Below are 19393 nucleotides of genomic sequence, written 5' to 3'. Positions count from 1 at the left end.
CAACTTAACAAGGCCCTAAGCAACAACTTAGCAAGACCCTGCCTCAAAATTTTAAAAAAATGTAAAAGGGCTAGGGAAGTTGCTCTGTGGTTAAGCACCCCTGGGTTCAATCCCTGGTACCACACACACACAAATATCAAAACATACAAAAATAAACTCAGTTGATACATATTGCCATTCACCATCAAGAGACATGTTGGGGCTGTGTTGCAGCTCAGTGGTAGAGCACTTGCCTAGCATGCGTGAGGCCCCAGGTTCAATACTCAACACCACATAAAAACAAATCAATAAAATAAAGGTATCATGTTCATCTACAACTTAAAAAAAAGAGAGAATTGTAAACATAAGATTACAGGATTAAATTATAACTGCATAAAATTAACTGTATATTCATCATATGTTTAAAAATTATAGCTACCTCTTGTGCTATTGTGGGGAGTCGCAAGTTATACTTGGATTTTCAGTTGTGCAGGGGGTCAGCCTTCCTAACCCCAAGTTGTTCAAGGATCAACTATCTAGTCTATGATGGTTGCACAATGATGAAATCATTTAATAGCACATTTCTCAGAACACACCTGTCATTCAGCAACACATGACTCCACTTGAACTTCACTCTAGGCTTAGCACATCAGCAAGGCCCCTGCTTCATCCCACCTCCATCACTCCAAGGGATTTGTAAGCCCCGCTGCAAGGTCATGAGCTAGAAACACAGGCATGAGAAAATGGGGGAAGGGATTTTGTATAAATCTAAATTTCCATTTCTCTGGAATAAATGCCCAAGAATTAATGGCTGGGTCAAGTGTTAGTAACATGTTTTGTTTTTAATGAAACCACCAAACTGTTTTTGAAGAAGGGGGCTGAACCAGTTTACTTTCTCACTAGAAACTTATGGGTTTTTCAGTTGCTTTGATGTTATAATTTTATATTCATTCAGTTCATTTAAAAATTTTCTCTTGAGATCATAGATTATTTCAAAATATGCTGTTTAGTTTCCAAGTGTTTGGAGATGTTCTTGTTATCTTACTGTTATTGATTTCCAGCTTGATTCCACTGTAGTCAGGGATACAACTGTATACAAGTTAAATTCTATTTAATTTGTTGAGATTTCCAACACGGCCTAGGATGTGATATATCTTGGTAGCTGTTCTGAGGGTGTTTATAAAAACACAGATTCCACTCTTGTTGGGCAGAATTGTTGGGTGAAGTGTTCTAAAAGTGTAGATCAAATCTTGTTGGTCTGTAGAGATGTTGAACTCTAGATTCTTATTGATTTTTGTTTACCTGTCAATTGTTAAGAGGATGGTGTTGAAATCTCCAACTGTAAGCATGGATTTACTTTTAAATTTCATTTCTATCAGCTTTGATTTCATTTTGTAGTTCTGTTATTAGATGCATATGGACTTGAGATTGCTATGTCTTCTTGGTAGATTTACTTTTTTTATCACCATGTAACATCCTTCTGTGTCTCTGGTTTTGTTTGCTTTGTTTTGGTTTTTGCTCTGAAGTCGACTTTACCTGATAGTAATATGGCCATTCCTATCTTATTTTGATTACTATTTCCATGATATTTATTTTTCATCTTTTTTGCTTTTTGCCTAACTATTCAGTATATTTTAAGGGAGTCTCTTATAAACAGTATGTAATTGGGTCATGACTTTATATCTATTCTGCCAATCTCTGTCTTGCAATTAAAGTATTTAGTCTTTTCACATTTAATGTAATTATGCATGTGATAGCTTGTGTCTCCCATTTTATATTTTTGTTTTCTATTTGTTCTATTTGTTTTTATTTTCTGTTTTCTTTTTCTTGCCTTTCTATGACTGACTTAAGCATTTTTTATAATTCCATTTTTTTTGTATATATAGCCTTCTTTTATATACTGGGGGGATTGGACTCAGTGGCACTCTACCACTTAGCTACAGCCCATTCTTTTTATTTTTTATTTTGAGACAGGGTCTTATTAAGTTGTTCTAGCTGGCCTCAAACTTGTGATCCTCTTGCCTCAGCCTCTTAAGTGATTTCTTTAGGATATGTGTGTCCTTGATTGGTACCATCATTTTAATATTTCAAGTTAAGTATATGACCTGTTTCTCTCTTGATGTCCATTTGCCCTCTCCCATTTATAATACAATTTCCTCAAATCTGTCCTCTAGAACTATATCAGACAAGGTTATGAATTTTGCTTCAATTATCAAAATATACTTTTAGAAAACTGCAAAGGAAACCTTATTATGTTTGCTCATATTATTGCTTATTATTTCTTTCATCCTTCCTGACATTCAAGGATTTCTTTTTTTATCATTTCTTTTCTGTGTAGAGAACTTTCCCAGCCATTATTTTAAGGTACATCTACAGATAATTCTCTTGGTTTTAAATTTTTATTCTTCATCTGAGAATATCTTGATTCTTTCTTTATTCCTGGAGGATCTTTCACAGGATATAAAATTCTAGGTTGGCAGCTATTTTCTTTCAGCACTTGGGAGATGTGTCATTTCCTCCTGACCTCCACGGTCTTTGTTGAGAAATCTGCTGTCCTTTGAACTGTGTTTTTCCCTTTTAAGTGATGTGTTATCTCTTTCCATATTTTCAAGTCCTTCCCCACCCCTTTGGTTTTCAGAAGTTTGACTTAGATACAGCTTGATGTAGGTTTATTTGAGTTTTCTTATCTTCTTAAATCTATAAGTTTATATCTCCTGCCAAATTCATGAGCTTTCCAGTTGTTTTTTTATCATTTCTTCAGTTGCTTTTTAGCACCACCTCCTTCTCCTTTCTTTTCATGACCCTGATGACACAAAATATTAGATCTTTTGTTATAGTTCCACATATTCCTGGAGCCCTGTTCATAATCTTTTCATCTATTTTCTTTCTGTAATTTCTACTTTTTTTTTTTGTACCAGGGATTGAACTCATGGGCAATCAACCACTGAGCCACATCCCCAGCCCTATTTTGTATTTTATTTAGAGACAGGGTCTCAATGAGTTGCTTAGTGCCTCGCCATTGCTGAGGCTGGCTTTGAACTCACGATGCTCCTGCCTCAGCCTCCCAAGCTGCTGGGATTACAGGTGTGCACCACCATGCCTGGCTAATTTCTACTGTTCTATGTTTTCACTCACTAATCCATCCTCTGCTATCTCCATTCTGTCACACGGCAGGGTTTTTTTAATCATTGTATTTTTCAATTCTAAAACTTCCACTTGGAAATTTAGAAATGGAAATTTATTTTATATCTTCTATTTCTTTACTGAGACTCTTTGTTTTCCAATTTGTTCCTGGCATGTTCACAACTTCCCATGGAAGCATTTTTTAAATGATGGCTAACACTTTTGGACGGAGGGAAGATGGCGGCGAGGGGAGTGCATTACCCCCGTGTGCTGCTTCACTGTGTGGGAGTATGACAAGTCAGGACGGCTAAAGGATATCTTGTTAGGAATTTCCAGCAATAGTGGGGTGCGCCGGAACCTGGAGGAAGGATTTCCATCGCATGAGGATCGGCTACGGGGACTCAAACGCGAGAGGTTTGTCGCACGGAGGGTAACACTGCTTATTCAGCAAATCGCCCCGCGGCTAGAGTCTGCAACGCGCGCTGGGATAGAGACGCAGGGTTACAGCGCTGCAGTTTCTGCCAGACGCGCAAGCACCGCACTCAGGGCTGAATTCTGGGTTCGAGATGGGGAAGGAAGCGGTCCATCTCGGTTCTCCACACCGGTCAGACCACAGAGGAGGCCAGCAGCCACCATGTTGGTAAACTGACGTCACCACACCTGTTTTTGACTGACCGCAGCTCATTCAGCCATAGAACAGGTAATTTCAGGGGGCAATTCGCCTGCGGCTTGCAGACAGATTGCTAGGGTTCAGCGCCTGGGGGCTTCTTAAAATCTGATCTTATCGGAGTGAACACGGAGCGCGGGGCGGCCGAGTCCCGGCTCCCGGAACCGTCCCGGAACCGCCCTGGCTCCGGGCTGCGGAGCCTGCGGAGGCTGCTTCTTGGACCCTGCTAATATCAGAGCAAACACGAAACACCAAGAAGCCGAATTCCAGCTCCCGGAACTGAGCCCGCGGGGACTGCTTCTTGGAGCTTACACTTATAGGAGCTTACACCGAGCACAGAGCGGCCGAGTTCCGGCTCCCGGAACCGTCCCGGAACCGCCCTGGCTCAGGGCTGCGGAGCCCGCGGAGGCTGCTTCTTGGACCCTGCTACTATCAGAGTATACACCAAACACTAAGCGGCCGAATTCCGGCTCCCGGAACTGAGCCCGCGGGGGCTGCTTCTTGGAGCCTACACTTATAGGAGCTTACACCGAGCACGGAGCGGCCGAGTTCCGGCTCCCGGAACTTCCCTGGACCGGGGCTAGGAGCCCGCGGAAACTGTGTCTCGGTCCGGGTCCTGCTGAGGGCCGGTCAGGACTCACCCATTGCTTGGGTTGCCTGGCAAGGGGAACGAAATGCTGCCATTCGCATAGGATACCAACATGGCAGAGATCTGATGTCAGCAGAAAGCGGTGGAGGAGAGATCTTCATCAATACCAGCGGTGACATAAGCAGTTGGTCTCCTGGTAAGGGGGGTGAGGCTCAGTCACCCGAGTCTCCTCAATTTGTCCTCGAGCCAGAGGGAAGGAGCCGGGCCGCCGCCAGCCCCCGGAGCAGGCCCAGCGGCTCGCCAGCGTGGTGACCGCGTGACCCCAATTGGAGAGGGGGCGGAGCGGAGCCGCCACCCACACCCGCCAGGTGGGCAGACCCACGACCCAGTAGTACATGGGCGTGGTAGGAGGGGCAGGGCAGAGCCGCCCTTCGCGCTTGCAAGGTAAACAGACCTGTGACAGCCTGGCGGGTCAGGCCCAGTGGCCTGCCAGTGTGGTACACACGTCACCCCAACTCGAGTAGGGGCAGAGCAGATCCTTATCCCACGCCCGGATCAGGCCCTGCCGGTGTGGTGGTCACGTGACCCCAATTGGAGTAGGGGTGGAGCGGAACCGCCACCCGTGCCCGCAGGGTGAGCAGACCAGTGATCAACCTGCAGATCAGGCCCAGGGGTACACAGGCGTGGTAGGAGGGGCAGGGCAGATCCGCCGCCCGCGCCTTCAAGGTAGGCAGACCTACAACAGACCGGCGGATCAGGCCCAGGAGCCTGCCGGCGGGGTACAAACACCACCCTAATTGGAGTAGTGACAGAGCAGAGTCGCCTCCCTTGCCAGGAACAGACCCAGCATCCTGCAGGCGGGGTAGTCACGACACCCCAATTGGAGTAGGGGCAAAGCAGAGCCTCCACTCGTGCCCGAAAGGTGGGCAGATCTGCGACCGACCAGCAGGACAGGCCCAGTGGCCTGCTGGTACGACAGACACGTCACCCCAATTGGAGTAGGGGCAGAACAGAGCCGCCACCAGCTCCCAGAACAGGCCCAGTGACCTGCCGGCGTGGTAGCCACGACACCCCAATTGGAACAAGGAGAGAGCAGAGCCGCCGCCCGCACCTGCAGGAAAGATACGCAAGCAGTATGAAAAGACAAGGAAAGAAAGGACCACAAGCAATGCAGGTCAACGCAACTTTAGAAGAGGTAACAGCTGCAGCAGATGGAATGTCAGATAAAGAATTCAGGATATACATGCTTCAGATGATCTGGAGTATCAAGGAAGACATTAAACAGCAAAATCAGACAATGAAAGATCACTTCGACAACGAATTACGCAAACAAATCCAGGAAGCAAAGGATCAACTATACAGGGAGATAGAGGTTATAAAAAACAAGCAATCAGAAATCCTAGAAATGCAGGAAGCAATAAACCAACTTAAAAACTCAATGGAGAATACTACCAACAGAGTAGAACACTTAGAAGATAGAACATCAGACAATGAAGACAAAGTATTTCAACTGGAAAAGAACATAGACAGCTCAGCAAGACTGTTAAGAAACCATGAGCAGAACATCCAAGAAATATGGGATAACATCAAGAGACCAAACTTAAGAGTCATTGGGATACAGGAAGGTACAGAGCTCCAAAACAAAGGAATGAGCAGTCTATTCAATGAAATAATACAAGAAAACTTCCCAGACTTGAAGAATGAGACAGAATCCCAAATCCTAGAAGCCTACAGGACGCCGAATGTGCAAAATCATAAGAGATCCACACCTAGACACATTATAATGAAGATGCCCAACATACAGAATAAGGAGAGAATTTTAAAAGCTACAAGAGAAAGGAAGCAGATTACATTTAGGGGCAAGCCAATCAGGATAACAGCTGATCTTTCAACACAGACTCTGAAAGCTAGAAGATCCTGGAATAACATATTTCAAACACTGAAAGATAATGGGTTCCAACCAAGAATTGTGTATCCAGCGAAATTAAGCTTCAGGATGGAGAATGAAATTAAAACCTTCCACGATAAACAAAAGTTTAAAGAATTCGCAGCTAGAAAACCACCTCTTCAAAACATCCTAGCCAAAGTATTACAGGAAGAGGAAATGGAAAATAACAATGAAAACCAACAGTGGGAGGTAGGACAGTAAAGGGGGGGGGAAACAATCAAAGAGGAAAACAAACAATGTTTAGTAACAGAAATAAACAAATATGGCTGGAAGAACAACCCATATCTCAATAATAACCCTAAATGTTAATGGCTTAAACTCACCAATTAAGAGACACAGGCTAGTAGAATGGATCACAAAACAAGACCCAACAATATGCTGCCTACAGGAGACGCATTTGATAGGAAAAGACATACATAGGCTGAAGGTGAAAGGTTGGGAAAAATCATATCACTCATATGGACTTCGGAAACAAGCAGGCGTGTCCATACTCATATCAAATAAAATAGATTTCAAGCCAAAGTTAATCAAAAGAGATAAAGAGGGACACTACATACTGCTTAAGGGAACCATACACCAACAAGACATAACAATCATAAATATTTATGCCCCAAACAATGGTGCAGCTATGTTCGTCAAACAAACTCTTCTCAAGTTCAAGAGTCTAATAGACCACCACACCATAATCATGGGAGACTTCAACACACCTCTCTCGCCACTGGACAGATCTTCCAAACAAAAGTTGAATAAGGAAACTATAGAACTCAATAACACTATTAATAACCTAGACCTAATTGACATATATAGAGTATACCACCCAACATCAAGCAGTTACACTTTTTTCTCAGCAGCACATGGATCCTTCTCAAAAATAGATCATATATTATGTCACAGGGCAACTCTTAGACAATATAAAGGAGTAGAGATATTACCATGCATCTTATCTGATCATAATGGAATGAAACTGAAAATCAACGATAAAAGAAGGAAGGAAAAAGCATACATCAATTGGAGAATGAACAATAGGTTACTGAATGATCAATGGGTTATAGAAGACATCAAGGAGGAAATTAAAAAATTCTTAGAGATAAATGAAAACACAGACACAACATATCGGAATCTATGGGACACATTGAAAGCAGTTCTAAGAGGAAAATTCATTGCTTGGAGTTCATTCCTTAAAAAAAGAAAAAACCAACAAATAAATGATCTCATACTTCATCTCAAAATCCTTGAAAAAGAAGAGCAAAACAACAGCAAAAGAAGTAGAAGGCAAGAAATAATTAAAATCAGAGCTGAAATTAACGAAATCGAAACAAAAGAAACAATTGAAAAAATTGACAAAACTAAAAGTTGGTTCTTTGAAAAAATAAACAAAATCGACAGACCCTTAGCGATGCTAGTGAAGAGAAGAAGAGAGAGAACTCAAATTACTAGCATACGGGATGAAAAAGGCAATATCACAACAGACACTTCAGAAATACAGAAGATAATCAAAAACTATTTTGAATCCTTATACTCCAATAAATTAGAAGATAGTGAAGGCATAGATAAATTTCTTAAGTCATATTATCTGCCCAGATTGAGTCAGGAGGATATAGAAAACCTAAACAGACCAATATCAATTGAGGAGATAGAAGAAACCATCAAAAGACTACCAACTAAGAAAAGCCCAGGTCCCGATGGGTATACAGCAGAATTTTACAAAACCTTTAAAGAAGAACTAATACCAATACTTTTCAAGCTACTTCAGGAAATAGAAAAGGAGGGAGAACTTCCAAATTCATTCTATGAGGCCAACATCACCCTGATACCTAAACCAGACAAAGACACTTCAAAGAAAGAAAACTACAGACCAATATCTCTAATGAACCTAGATGCAAAAATCCTCAATAAAATTCTGGCGAATCGGATACAAAAACATATCAAAAAAATTGTACACCATGATCAAGTAGGATTCATCCCTGGGATGCAAGGCTGGTTCAATATACGGAAATCAATAAATGTTATTCACCACATCAATAGACTTAAAAATAAGAACCATATGATCATCTCGATAGATGCGGAAAAAGCATTCGACAAAGTACAGCATCCCTTTATGTTCAAAACTCTAGAAAAACTAGGGATAACAGGAACATACCTCAATATTGTAAAAGCAATCTATGCTAAGCCTCAGGCTAGCATTATTCTGAATGGAGAAAAACTGAAGGCATTCCCTCTAAAATCTGGAACAAGACAGGGATGCCCTCTCTCTCCACTTCTCTTCAACATAGTTCTCGAAACACTGGCCAGAGCAATTAGACAGACGAAAGAAATTAAAGGCATAAAAATAGGAAAAGAAGAAATTAAATTATCACTATTTGCAGATGATATGATTCTATATCTAGCAGACCCAAAAGGCTCTACAAAGAAACTATTAGAGCTAATAAATGAATTCAGCAAAGTGGCAGGATTTAAAATCAACACGCATAAATCAAAGGCATTCCTGTATATCAGCGACAAATCCTCTGAAATGGAAATGAGGACAACCACTCCATTCAAAATATCTTCAAAAAAAATAAAATACTTGGGAATCAACCTAACAAAAGAGGTGAAAGACTTATACAATGAAAACTACAGAACCCTAAAGAGAGAAATAGAAGAAGATCTTAGAAGATGGAAAAATATACCCTGTTCATGGATAGGCAGAACTAACATCATCAAAATGGCGATATTACCAAAAGTTCTCTATAGGTTTAATGCAATGCCAATCAAAATCCCAATGGCATTTCTTGTAGAAATAGAGAAAGCAATCATGAAATTCATATGGAAAAATAAAAGACCCAGAATAGCAAAAACAATGCTAAGCAAGAAGTGTGAATCAGGCGGTATAGCGATACCAGACTTCAAACTATACTACAGAGCAATAGTAACAAAAACAGCATGGTACTGGTACCAAAACAGGCGGGTGGACCAATGGTACAGAATAGAGGACACAGAAACCAATCCACAAAACTACAACTATCTTATATTTGATAAAGGGGCTAAAAGCATGCAATGGAGGAAGGATAGCATCTTCAACAAATGGTGCTGGGAAAACTGGAAATCCATATGCAACAAAATGAAACTGAATCCCTTTCTCTCGCCATGCACAAAAGTGAATTCAAAATGGATCAAGGAACTTGATATCAAATCAGAGACGCGCCGTCTGATAGAAGAAAAAGTTGGCTACGATCTACAGTCGGTGGGGTCGGGCTCCAAATTCCTCAATAGGACACCCATAGCACAAAAGTTAATAACTAGAATCAACAAATGGGACTTACTCAAACTAAGAAGTTTTTTCTCAGCAAAAGAAACAATAAGAGAGGTAAATAGGGAGCCTACATCCTGGGAACAAATCTTTACTCCTCACACTTCAGATAGAGCCCTAATATCCAGAGTATACAAAGAACTCAAAAAATTAGACAATAAGAGAACAAACAACCCAATCAACAAATGGGCCAAGGACCTGAACAGACACTTCTCAGAGGAGGACATACAGTCAATCAACAAGTACATGAAAAAATGCTCAACATCTCTAGCTGTCAGAGAAATGCAAATCAAAACCACCCTAAGATACCATCTCACTCCAGTAAGATTGGCAGCCATTAGGAAGTCAAACAACAACAAGTGCTGGCGAGGATGTGGGGAAAAGGGTACACTTGTACATTGCTGGTGGGACTGCAGATTGGTGCAGCCAATTTGGAAAGCAGTATGGAGATTTCTTGGAAAGCTGGGAATGGAGCCACCATTTGACCCAGCTATTCCCCTTCTTGGTCTATTCCCTAAAGACCTAAAAAGAGCATGCTACAGGGACACTGCTACATCGATGTTCATAGCAGCACAGTTCACAATAGCAAGACTGTGGAACCAACCTAGATGCCCTTCAATAGACGAATGGATAAAAAAAATGTGGCATTTATACACAATGGAGTATTACTCTGCATTAAAAAATGACAAAATCATAGAATTTACAGGGAAATGGATGGCATTAGAGCAGATTATGCTAAGTGAAGCTAGCCAATCCCTAAAAAACAAATGCCAAATGTCTTCTTTGATATAAGGAAAGTAACTAAGAACAGAGTAGGGACGAAGAACAGGAGAAGAAGATTAACATTTAACAGGGATGAGAGGTGGGAGGGAAAGGGAGAGAGAAGGTAAATTGCACGGTAATGGAAGGAGACCCTCAGGGTTATACAGTGGAGGGGGTAGAGAGAGAGGAGGGGAGGGGAGGGGAGAGGTGGGGAGGGGGGAGGGTGGATGATGGGAAAGGCAGCGGAGCACAACAGACACTAGTATGGCAATTTGTAAATCAATGGATGTGTAACTGATGTGAATCTGCAATCTGTGTATGGGGTGAAGGTGGGAGTTCATAACCCACTAGAATCAAAGTGTGGAATATGATATGTCAAGAAATTTGTAATGTTTTGAACAACCCACAATAAAAAATTAAAAAAAAAAAAAAAAAAAAAAAAATGATGGCTAACATCAAGTGTCTTATATAAAATGGAAAAATATTTGCATATCACATATGTACATCTTCCTATATAATTTAAATCATGTCTAAATGACTTATAATACCTATCACAGGGTAAATTCCATGTAAATAGTTGTTATCCTGTATCGCTTAAGGAACAATGACGAGAAGAAAATGTATGTACAAGTTCAGGACAGACACAATTTGTTCCCAATTTTTTTAAATCTGTGAGTGGCTGAATCTGTAGATGCAGAGCTTGTGTAGACAGAGGGCCAACTATGTGTGTGCATGTGTGTGTATGTGTATGCACAGGCACATATGAGTGAAATGCACATATTCTAGACAAATCAGCAAAGCTTTTGACTTAGTTAGACTGGGTAGGACCCAGGCAGATAAATATTGAAGTTCTTCAGATAGTTTTTAGTATGATTGAAATCTACAGTTCTAAACTTAAGGAAGTCTCTAAGAAAAGGTATTAGAATGGATAAGAAAATTCATTAAGTGTGAAATAAAAGATCTATATGATTCAAGCTTACCTGAGGACATCTCTGTCTCCCTTAGAGACCAACTTTCAGATTCTCCTTTCTGTGTCTCACCCTGGGCTAGTGGCCAGAGTAGGTGGTGGTGTGTGTGTGTGTGTGTGTGTGTGGGGGGGGGTCCTGGCAAGGAATAATATGTTGAGATGGGCTTTATGATTTCATATGTCTTGGCTGGGGGAGGGACAAGGAAGGATTTCTTGATTACTTTAAAAGTTGGACTGTCTTCATTCAGAAACTTGGGTTGTTGACATAACTGTCATTTTCCTAACCTGGCTGAGCATTTTTTGGTCTATAAAGGCGTTTGAGAAAGTACTGCATGGATTCCTGTTCCCTAACATCTTATTGTCCATCTTCCCTTACAAATCAGTCCTCACTCTACAAAGGCTTTAAAGATGCCTGGGATTGTCACACACCTCTGGCTTGCATTTCCCCTTTTAGGAAGGAGTTCCTGCAGCAGAGGCGGGCAGCTGTGACCCTCCAGGCAGAGTGGCGAGGCTACTGCAGCAGGAAGAATTTCAAGCTGGTGAGAAAGCTCAGGAGGTTGGGCAGTCAGGAGCAGTAGATCACTAACTGTCCAATAAAAGGCAAAATTTAGAAGTTTGTTTCTCTGCATGAGAGATCTCAAACAGGAAGTGTCCCATCCCTAACAGACATGGAGTATAGATTTAGAACAACCAGACATCAGCACCCCCAGGCTCTCCTTGTAGCATAGTCACAAGCCCCATGTTTGTGGGCTTCACAATATTTTCCTATAGAATGTCGGGCATCCCCTGAGCTGGTCTGAGGCATTCTGTTCTGAATTGAGATAGCAACTATCTTTTTCCCAGCTTTCAAGCAACAAAATAAGGAAATGGATTGATTATTCCGTTTCAAGTACTCCTTATTTTTCTCCTAACCACAGGCACTTGCTAATGAGTATCTGCTCAATCTATGAAGTAGAGTGGCTATGCCCATGCCCTGTTGAACCTCTCTGGATCACTTGTTTTTGTCATGGCCATAACTGTGGTTGTGACATAAAATGATCCCATCAGCAAAACTGGCCTCAGGCCTGCCTGCATTTGATGTTCACAAAGAGTATGATGGTAGCTGATATGCATGGAAAGGCCACTTGGGACCTGTTGCTTTACATTCAACTTTTCATTTAATATTGGACCAACTCTATAAATCAAGGGCCTGAGACATGGAGGAGTTAAGTATATTCCCCAAGAGCATGCAGTTAGCAAGCTGGTTTTTCGAATGTGAATCTGTGTAATTTCCAAGCCCTTGAGCTGATTCATCTTTAGAAGCTCATCCCAGGGGCTCAGGGACTGCTGTGGCCGAGGGAATTTTTGCAGCATAAAAGTAGGTGTTTATTCATATCTTACTTTCTTTCTATTTTAAAGACTCCCTGGGGGATTAGCTTGGTGAAGCCAGTCACAGGCCTATACAAGTGTGTTAGCCTACATCCAGTAAGGTGGCTGGACTTGGCTGGCAGGTATGAATGAAAATCAAGACTCTGGATTCTAATTGCCCTTGTGAAATCCATGCCAACTCCATCTATGGCCCCCAAGAGGCCACTTAATTATTTATGCTATTTAGCAAATGCTTGTTTAGCACTTACTTGCATGGCAGGCTCTCTTCTAAATACTTAACAAATAAAACACTCACTTCGTAGGCTCATTCTCATTGGTGTGTATAAGTTTCACACCAGCCCTATAACAAAAAGCAGGTGACTACAAAGCAAACTTGCAAGGTCTGGGCAATGCTGCTGTCTGTTTCCTCCTTGGGGCCTTCTGGTTTTGAACCCTCCTCTCTCTTGCCTCCACAGATCCTGGTGGGCTTTGAGCGCCTGCAGGCCATTGCCCGAAGCCACCTGCTGATGAGGCAGTTCCAGGCCACGCGGCAGAGGATGGTGCAGCTGCAGGCCCGCTGCAGGGGCTACCTGGTGCGCCAGCAAATTCAGGCCAAGAGGAGAGCTATAGTAACCATTCAGGCACATGCCAGGGGCATGGCTGCCCGGCGGAGCTTCCAGAGGCGGAAAGCCAAGGTAGGTGGTCACCCAGCATCTTGGACAGGTGGCACTGGCTACGGTCCACGTGTTTGAGGGCAAATGGGAAAAATGGATGGCAACATAGAGCTCTCACCAGAAGCTCCTTTGGAAAGTCTTCACTCTCAAGTCAAGATGTTTAAATCTGTTCTAATTATTCGAGAACTCAGCAAGAATACAAGAAGCAAATTAGGAGGCATCTTCTGGGTTGCAATTTAGAAAGGACAAGAGACATCCCTTTCTTCTCCTTGTCCAAAGTTAAAGCAGCAGGGTTCTTCACATCTTCTGGGAAGACTCAATCAGGGGCTCACAATAACGGGGGATAGGCATCAGATCAACCAGATGATGACCTTATTCCTAGAACCTGGAAGTGAAGCTCCTTGGTCTCTTCCCTTTAGCCTTGGGGACCTTTCTTTACAGGTGATAATTTCCCTAAAAGACATGGGAAACCTGAGCCAGATGAGCTGTGGAAGGGTCACTGTTCAAAGATCCCTGGTAATAGGAGCGTGCATGACAGTTCAGGGGACAGAGAAACACCAAGGGGGGCTGTTGAGTTTCTAGAAGGCTTGAAGAAAAAGGACCCGCAGAGCAGCTCCAAGATGCACGCCCCTGCCTTTTGAAATCTCGCCCTTGCGTAACCCTCTTTCTTCCATAGGGTACCTAAGACTCAGCCTCATTCCTTCTTGCTTGGTTCTTTTTGTGATAAAGCAGAGTGGATTGGATGACATTTCCTTTTGCCCTCCGATGGAAATTGGGTCTGCTGTACAAACTACCATTACAATAAACAGGGCACGTGAAAGAAGAGACCCTCAGACAAGTCACGAGCATGCTCCTGAGCTTGAGTGTCCCTGGCCTGGGTGTAAAAACACTCTGACCCTGGGGACCTCCCTGGTAGACTCTTGATGCCCTTTGAATGAGGGGACCCCCCCCCATGGGCCTGAGTAGTGGTTTTGCTGCTGATATTTGGACTCCCTGGAGTTTCAGGTGGTACCTTGGAGGTCAAGCCAGCAACTGTAAATCCCTAGACCTCTGATTATCATTGGGAAGTGAAAAGCTCTGGTTGGTTGATCTCCACTTACCCTAACTATGAAAATTTGTTATTTGGGGGCAAAATATATTGATTTGGATGAATAACTGCATGACAAATTTTACTTGGCTTCTAAAAGTTACTTGGCCTATGAGGGCAGGCAGAATTGAGTCCCCTGAGCCCAACTGGGCCTGCAAGTCACCTTCTCCCCAATGCTTGTGTATGCAGGGACCTCTGGTCATCCCGGTCAAAGAGCAGAAGAGTGAAAATCAAAATGTTCTCCCTTCCAAGAAGCGCAAGTCCATCTATGATACTGTCACTGACACAGAAATGGTGGAGAAGGTGTTTGGCTTCCTTCCATCCATGATTGGGGGCCAGGAAGGCCAGGCCCCAACTGGTTTTGAGGTAAGACAACCCCAGAGGGAAATGGGAGAAACTGCCCAGCCCCTGACCTCAATCAACCCCTTGGCTTCTTTGAAGAAGCTGCCAGGGTGGGTGGCCAAGGAAGTTCTGCAGCCCTGGGTGATTGTGCAGAAAAGGGGAACCAGCATGCATTTCTGTGGTCAACCCTTTGGAGCTAGGCAGCTTTCTCCCCTACAAGACATCCTGGAGCCTCTTCTGTGTAAATGAATGCTAGGGAGCTTTCAATCAGGCAGCACCTCCCACCTATATGTGGAGCCTGGAGGCTGTTGCTTTGCAGAATATAACTGGGAAGCTGAAATGCAGAGAGGACTAACCCTGAAACAGGAGGATGTGAGGTCTGAGGCTGGTGGTGGTGGGGATATGGAAGAGGGTAGGAAGGGCAGTGTCCCAGGGCTGTCCTATAGACCCTCACTATACCCTGCTCTGGGTCCCAAGACCCAGTGACCTAGGTACTTTCCCTCCGTTGGTATTCAAAATCTCAGCCCTCCTCCTGTACCTTCACTCTGTGTAGTCAGGGGTGGGGTGGGAGCTGGGATCACCTCCTCAGGGGAAGCCCTGTCCCTGTCCTATTGGGCCTGAGGGAGGTATGGAGGAGGGCTGGAAGTAGAAGTATAGAGGTCCTGTGTCTGCAGAGCAGGATGCTCAAGGTCATGCATATGATGGCCTACTATATCAGTGAAGATCTCAGACACTAGGGGGCTGGGTAAGTGGGCAAGAAAATGTCAACCAAGTCACAGAGCCTGGTGGGGCCAGGCCAGCATGGAAAACGGCCTAGGAGCATGGATTCCTCTGGATGGACAGAGGCATTCTTCAATCCAAGAATGCCCACTATCATCACCACTATTAAACATTGTATTGGAGGAACTAAACAATGCAATAGGACAAGAAAAATAAATAACAGATACAGATCAGGAAGGAATAACACTCTCATCTGCAGAATAATGTGCTTGTCTTAGAAAAATCTCAAAGAAGCTAGAGACAAATTACACAAATTAGAGTTCAGTAAGGTTACTAAACCTTACTAAAGGTTATATTGATCTTATATAATCTTAGGTAACCTTACTGGATATAACTTTACTGGCAGATAGCAAGATGGACCTCTCTAAAGCTCCCTATCCCCTAGCACTGCTCATCCCACTGGGTAACTAGTCAACAGCTTGGTTGTTATCTAAAATGATCCATCTTTCCTCACTGGCCCCAGGATCTGGAAGTGAAGACCCAGAATAAATTACCCGAGATTGACCTGGATACAGTCCCCATGTTGAAAGAGCCAGAGGAGGATGTGGATGGCCTGGCTGAGTACACCTTTCCCAAGTTTGCTGTGACGTACTTCCAGAAATCAGCCACCCACACACACATCCAGGGGCCCCTACGATACCCACTACTCTACCATGAGGATGACACAGACTACTCGGTAACCATGGTTCTCTGGTTTCTGGTGGCTCATACCACTCTCAGACCCCAGAGTTTGAGTTGTGGTTCTGAGGGAATAAGGAAGGGGCCTGGGATACTGTGGGCCCCAGTACTGAGACTGAGTTCCAACCCAACCCTCTGTTTTGCTCCCCCAGGCTGCCCTGGCCATGTGGAACATCATACTGAGGTTCATGGGTGACCTTCCAGAGCCAGTGCTGTATGCCAAGAACAGTCTGAGTGGCAGCCCAGTAATGCAGCAGATCCACAACACACTGGACAAGGAGAACGGACCCAGGGGACCACAGCATGGATCTGCACAGGTGCATGGTGTGAGGATGGTAGGCAGGTATCCACCAGGTCTCAGGCCTCAGAAAGCTGGACCTGGAGCCCCCTCAGCAACATCAATCATGAGCCCAGTCCCCAAGCACCCAGGTGTTTTCAGTTTTGAATTGTACTCAAGAACTTGTGAACTGAGGATCACTCCCTATTTGAATCACACAATCTTTAGTGGAGAGGGCCCCCTGGACTCTGAATATCAGTTTGACTTGAGCCTAACCCAAATGCGCACAACAATAATAATAACAAGAAATGTTATTAATAACCTGCTGTGTGCCAGTGGCTTCTCTTAATTTAATTTTCAGTTGGGCTAACCCTACAAGGTAGGGATCCTTATGTTTATTTCAAGCTAAAGAAATAGAAGTAAAATAACTTTCCACAAAAATCACAGTGAACACATGTGTGGGAGCTTACTTTGAAACCATTCTGCTGAATTTAGAGACCAACCTCTTGACCCATGTTCTATCCTTCCCTGTTAATTCTCATCTATTTTTGGTCAGACATCCTTTCTAAGGCCCAGTTTCACAAGGTAACTTAGTGGAACCAAGAACAGTCCAAAGGAATTAAACAGCAATAACAGCACTTGGGAGTTCACCAGCCATAGGAATCCAAGAGTCCCCCATATGCCAGATGACTGATACCTGGGAGGGCCCACATACAGACTAACTGCATAGAAATCTAAGGGATTCTGCAGCCCCAACTGCATAGCCAAACCATCCCAGGCTCAAGCCCTAACTCCCTGACCTCTGGAGACATAAGTTCTACAGAGCATATTAGATATCTAATGCTGTGTAACAAATCACCCCAAAACATAGCAGCTTAAAACAGTACCTATTTATTATTTCACACTATTTCTGAGGGTCAGGAGAAGCTTACCTGGTCATTTCTGACTCAGAGTCTCTCATGAGGTTGCCATCAAGCTGTCAAGATGGGCTGGAGTCATCTGAAAGCTTGACTGGGGTTGAAGAGTCCATTCCCAAGATGTTGCACTCACATGACTCTTGGCAGGATGCTTCAGTTCCATGCCATGTGGGCCTCTCCACAGACCTACCTGAGCATCCTTACAATATGGCTTCCCCCAAGATGAGTAATTCAAGAAGGAAAGCAAGAAGATGCAATGTCTGATCTTCGAATTCCTATACCTTGTGGGGTGGGGAGGAACACAGGGCAGGAATGCTGAGGGGTAGTAATAATTGGAATTCACCTGGGAAGCTGATGAACCCTCAAGGAAAGGACTCTTTAGAGGCAGTCGAGCCTTGTTGCTCTTCTGAAGGGTGGACACAGAGGGACACAGATCTGATTTCCCAGAGGTTAGAGCTCAGGTTTTCCTTTCCGCATGTGTTCATTTAATACCTGCATTGTGGGCCACTCACAGAGTGGGGCCAAACAAGCTCTGCCTGCCCTCACAGAGCTTTTAACCCATGTATTTCACATTCATTTCCTGTGCCAAACCCCAGCTTTACCCCAGCTGGAGATGGTGCCCAGTCCTGGAGCTGGGCTGATCCCGACCCAAGCTGACTCCTACTATTAGCTTTCATGATGCCATCATGACAAGCTGCAGACCCTGCCTAAGGAGACCAAAAAAAAACTTAAAGGCTGGGGGCAAATCCTTCCCCATCAATTTTATGAATTGGCCAGGAAATGGCTGAGGGGGACACTTGTCCACTGTAAATGGCTGTAGGATTAGCAGCACCAAGGGACTGCTCAAGTGTGCACTCCTCTGGTAACTTTTTCCACAGAAACTGAGCCAAAAGGACAGAGGAACCAAAGGCATCTCCTCCATGAAGTTGAAGCGGTCCTCCAGGATCACGGGCCAGGTAAGCCCAGGGCCAGGGGACTCAGTCCTCTCCCAGCTCTGCCACCAGCCTGCCGCAGGGTTCCCAAGCTATGGCTTCCATCCTCGCATGTTGGTTTCCTCCTTGGCAAATGGGGAGAATCACAGCTATCCTAATGGCCATCTTTGGGCTTCAAGGTGGCCAGCCAGTTGAACATCGGAGAGGAGCCATTTGACCTTGATGGCCCCATCTCAGAACGACCCATGTCCAACCTGGAGAAGGTGCACTTCATTGTGGGCTATGCCATTCTGCGACCTGGCCTCAGGTCAGTCCCCACTCCCACCTCAACCCTGTTCAGAGCATCAGGTCCCCTCACTGGTCCTCAAACCATGGTCACAGCCTCATCCTCTGCCCCCAAATAACTGCTTCTCTCCTTGCTCCCTGGCCTAGGGCCTGCAGGCTGGCTCTCAAAGCAGCAGATGTTACAGCCACTGAGGGTTCTCTACTTGTTCATTAAGAAAACCAAGGAACAAACCTCGTTTTAGGAAAACAGATTAATCATGAGCTGTGGATTCATTTTAGAACAGACTTTAATGCAGGATGCTGTGTGTGTGTGTGTGTATTTATGCAAATTTACTTCATATGCAATTTGCTTTATAGGAATTAGGTTTTCATATAAATATGTATACTGATTTAAGGAATTGTATTTTAGAGGTTTGCTTACCTTAAGTTATTATTTTTAACCAAATTTGAGGAAATTTAACCTTAATTTCTTCAAAAATTTCCTTTCTCTTTTCCTTCCTCTCTTCTCCTCTCCTTTCCCTTACCCACATCAAATTCTAATTAAACTTATATAAGGCTTTTTGCTACTGTCCCTCAAGTTCCTGAGGATCTTTTTGTATTTTCCTTCTTTCTTCTTTTCTCTCTGTTCTTTAGATTGGGCAATTTCTGTTGATTATCTCTAAATTCACTGATCTCTGTCTTCTCCAATTCACCATTAAACCATTCAAGAGGTTTTTTACTTCGAGTGTTCTATTTTAAGTTATATTATAT

At 43.7% G+C, this 19393-nt stretch overlaps 1 protein-coding gene across 1 annotated transcript in view; it reads left to right on the top strand.

Annotated features, from left to right (window-relative positions):
• Positions 1-19393, top strand: part of Myo7b (myosin VIIB) — an 86372-nt gene that overhangs the window by 47717 nt on the left and 19262 nt on the right. Inside the window, exons 20-26 of the mRNA XM_046463676.2 lie at positions 11779-11863; positions 13148-13366; positions 14622-14798; positions 16018-16230; positions 16385-16549; positions 18305-18382; positions 18538-18665. Of these exons, the coding sequence (XP_046319632.1) occupies positions 11779-11863; positions 13148-13366; positions 14622-14798; positions 16018-16230; positions 16385-16549; positions 18305-18382; positions 18538-18665 (1065 nt within the window). The remainder of the gene's footprint in view (positions 1-11778; positions 11864-13147; positions 13367-14621; positions 14799-16017; positions 16231-16384; positions 16550-18304; positions 18383-18537; positions 18666-19393) is intronic.

The sequence above is a fragment of the Marmota monax genome, unplaced genomic scaffold (genome assembly GCF_021218885.2).
Source record: "Marmota monax isolate L192 unplaced genomic scaffold, Marmota_monax_Labrador192_F-V1.1 WCK01_AAM20220418_F8-fsc00034, whole genome shotgun sequence".
Lineage (NCBI taxonomy): Eukaryota > Metazoa > Chordata > Mammalia > Rodentia > Sciuridae > Marmota > Marmota monax.
This window is presented reverse-complemented; position numbering and strand designations above follow the sequence as displayed.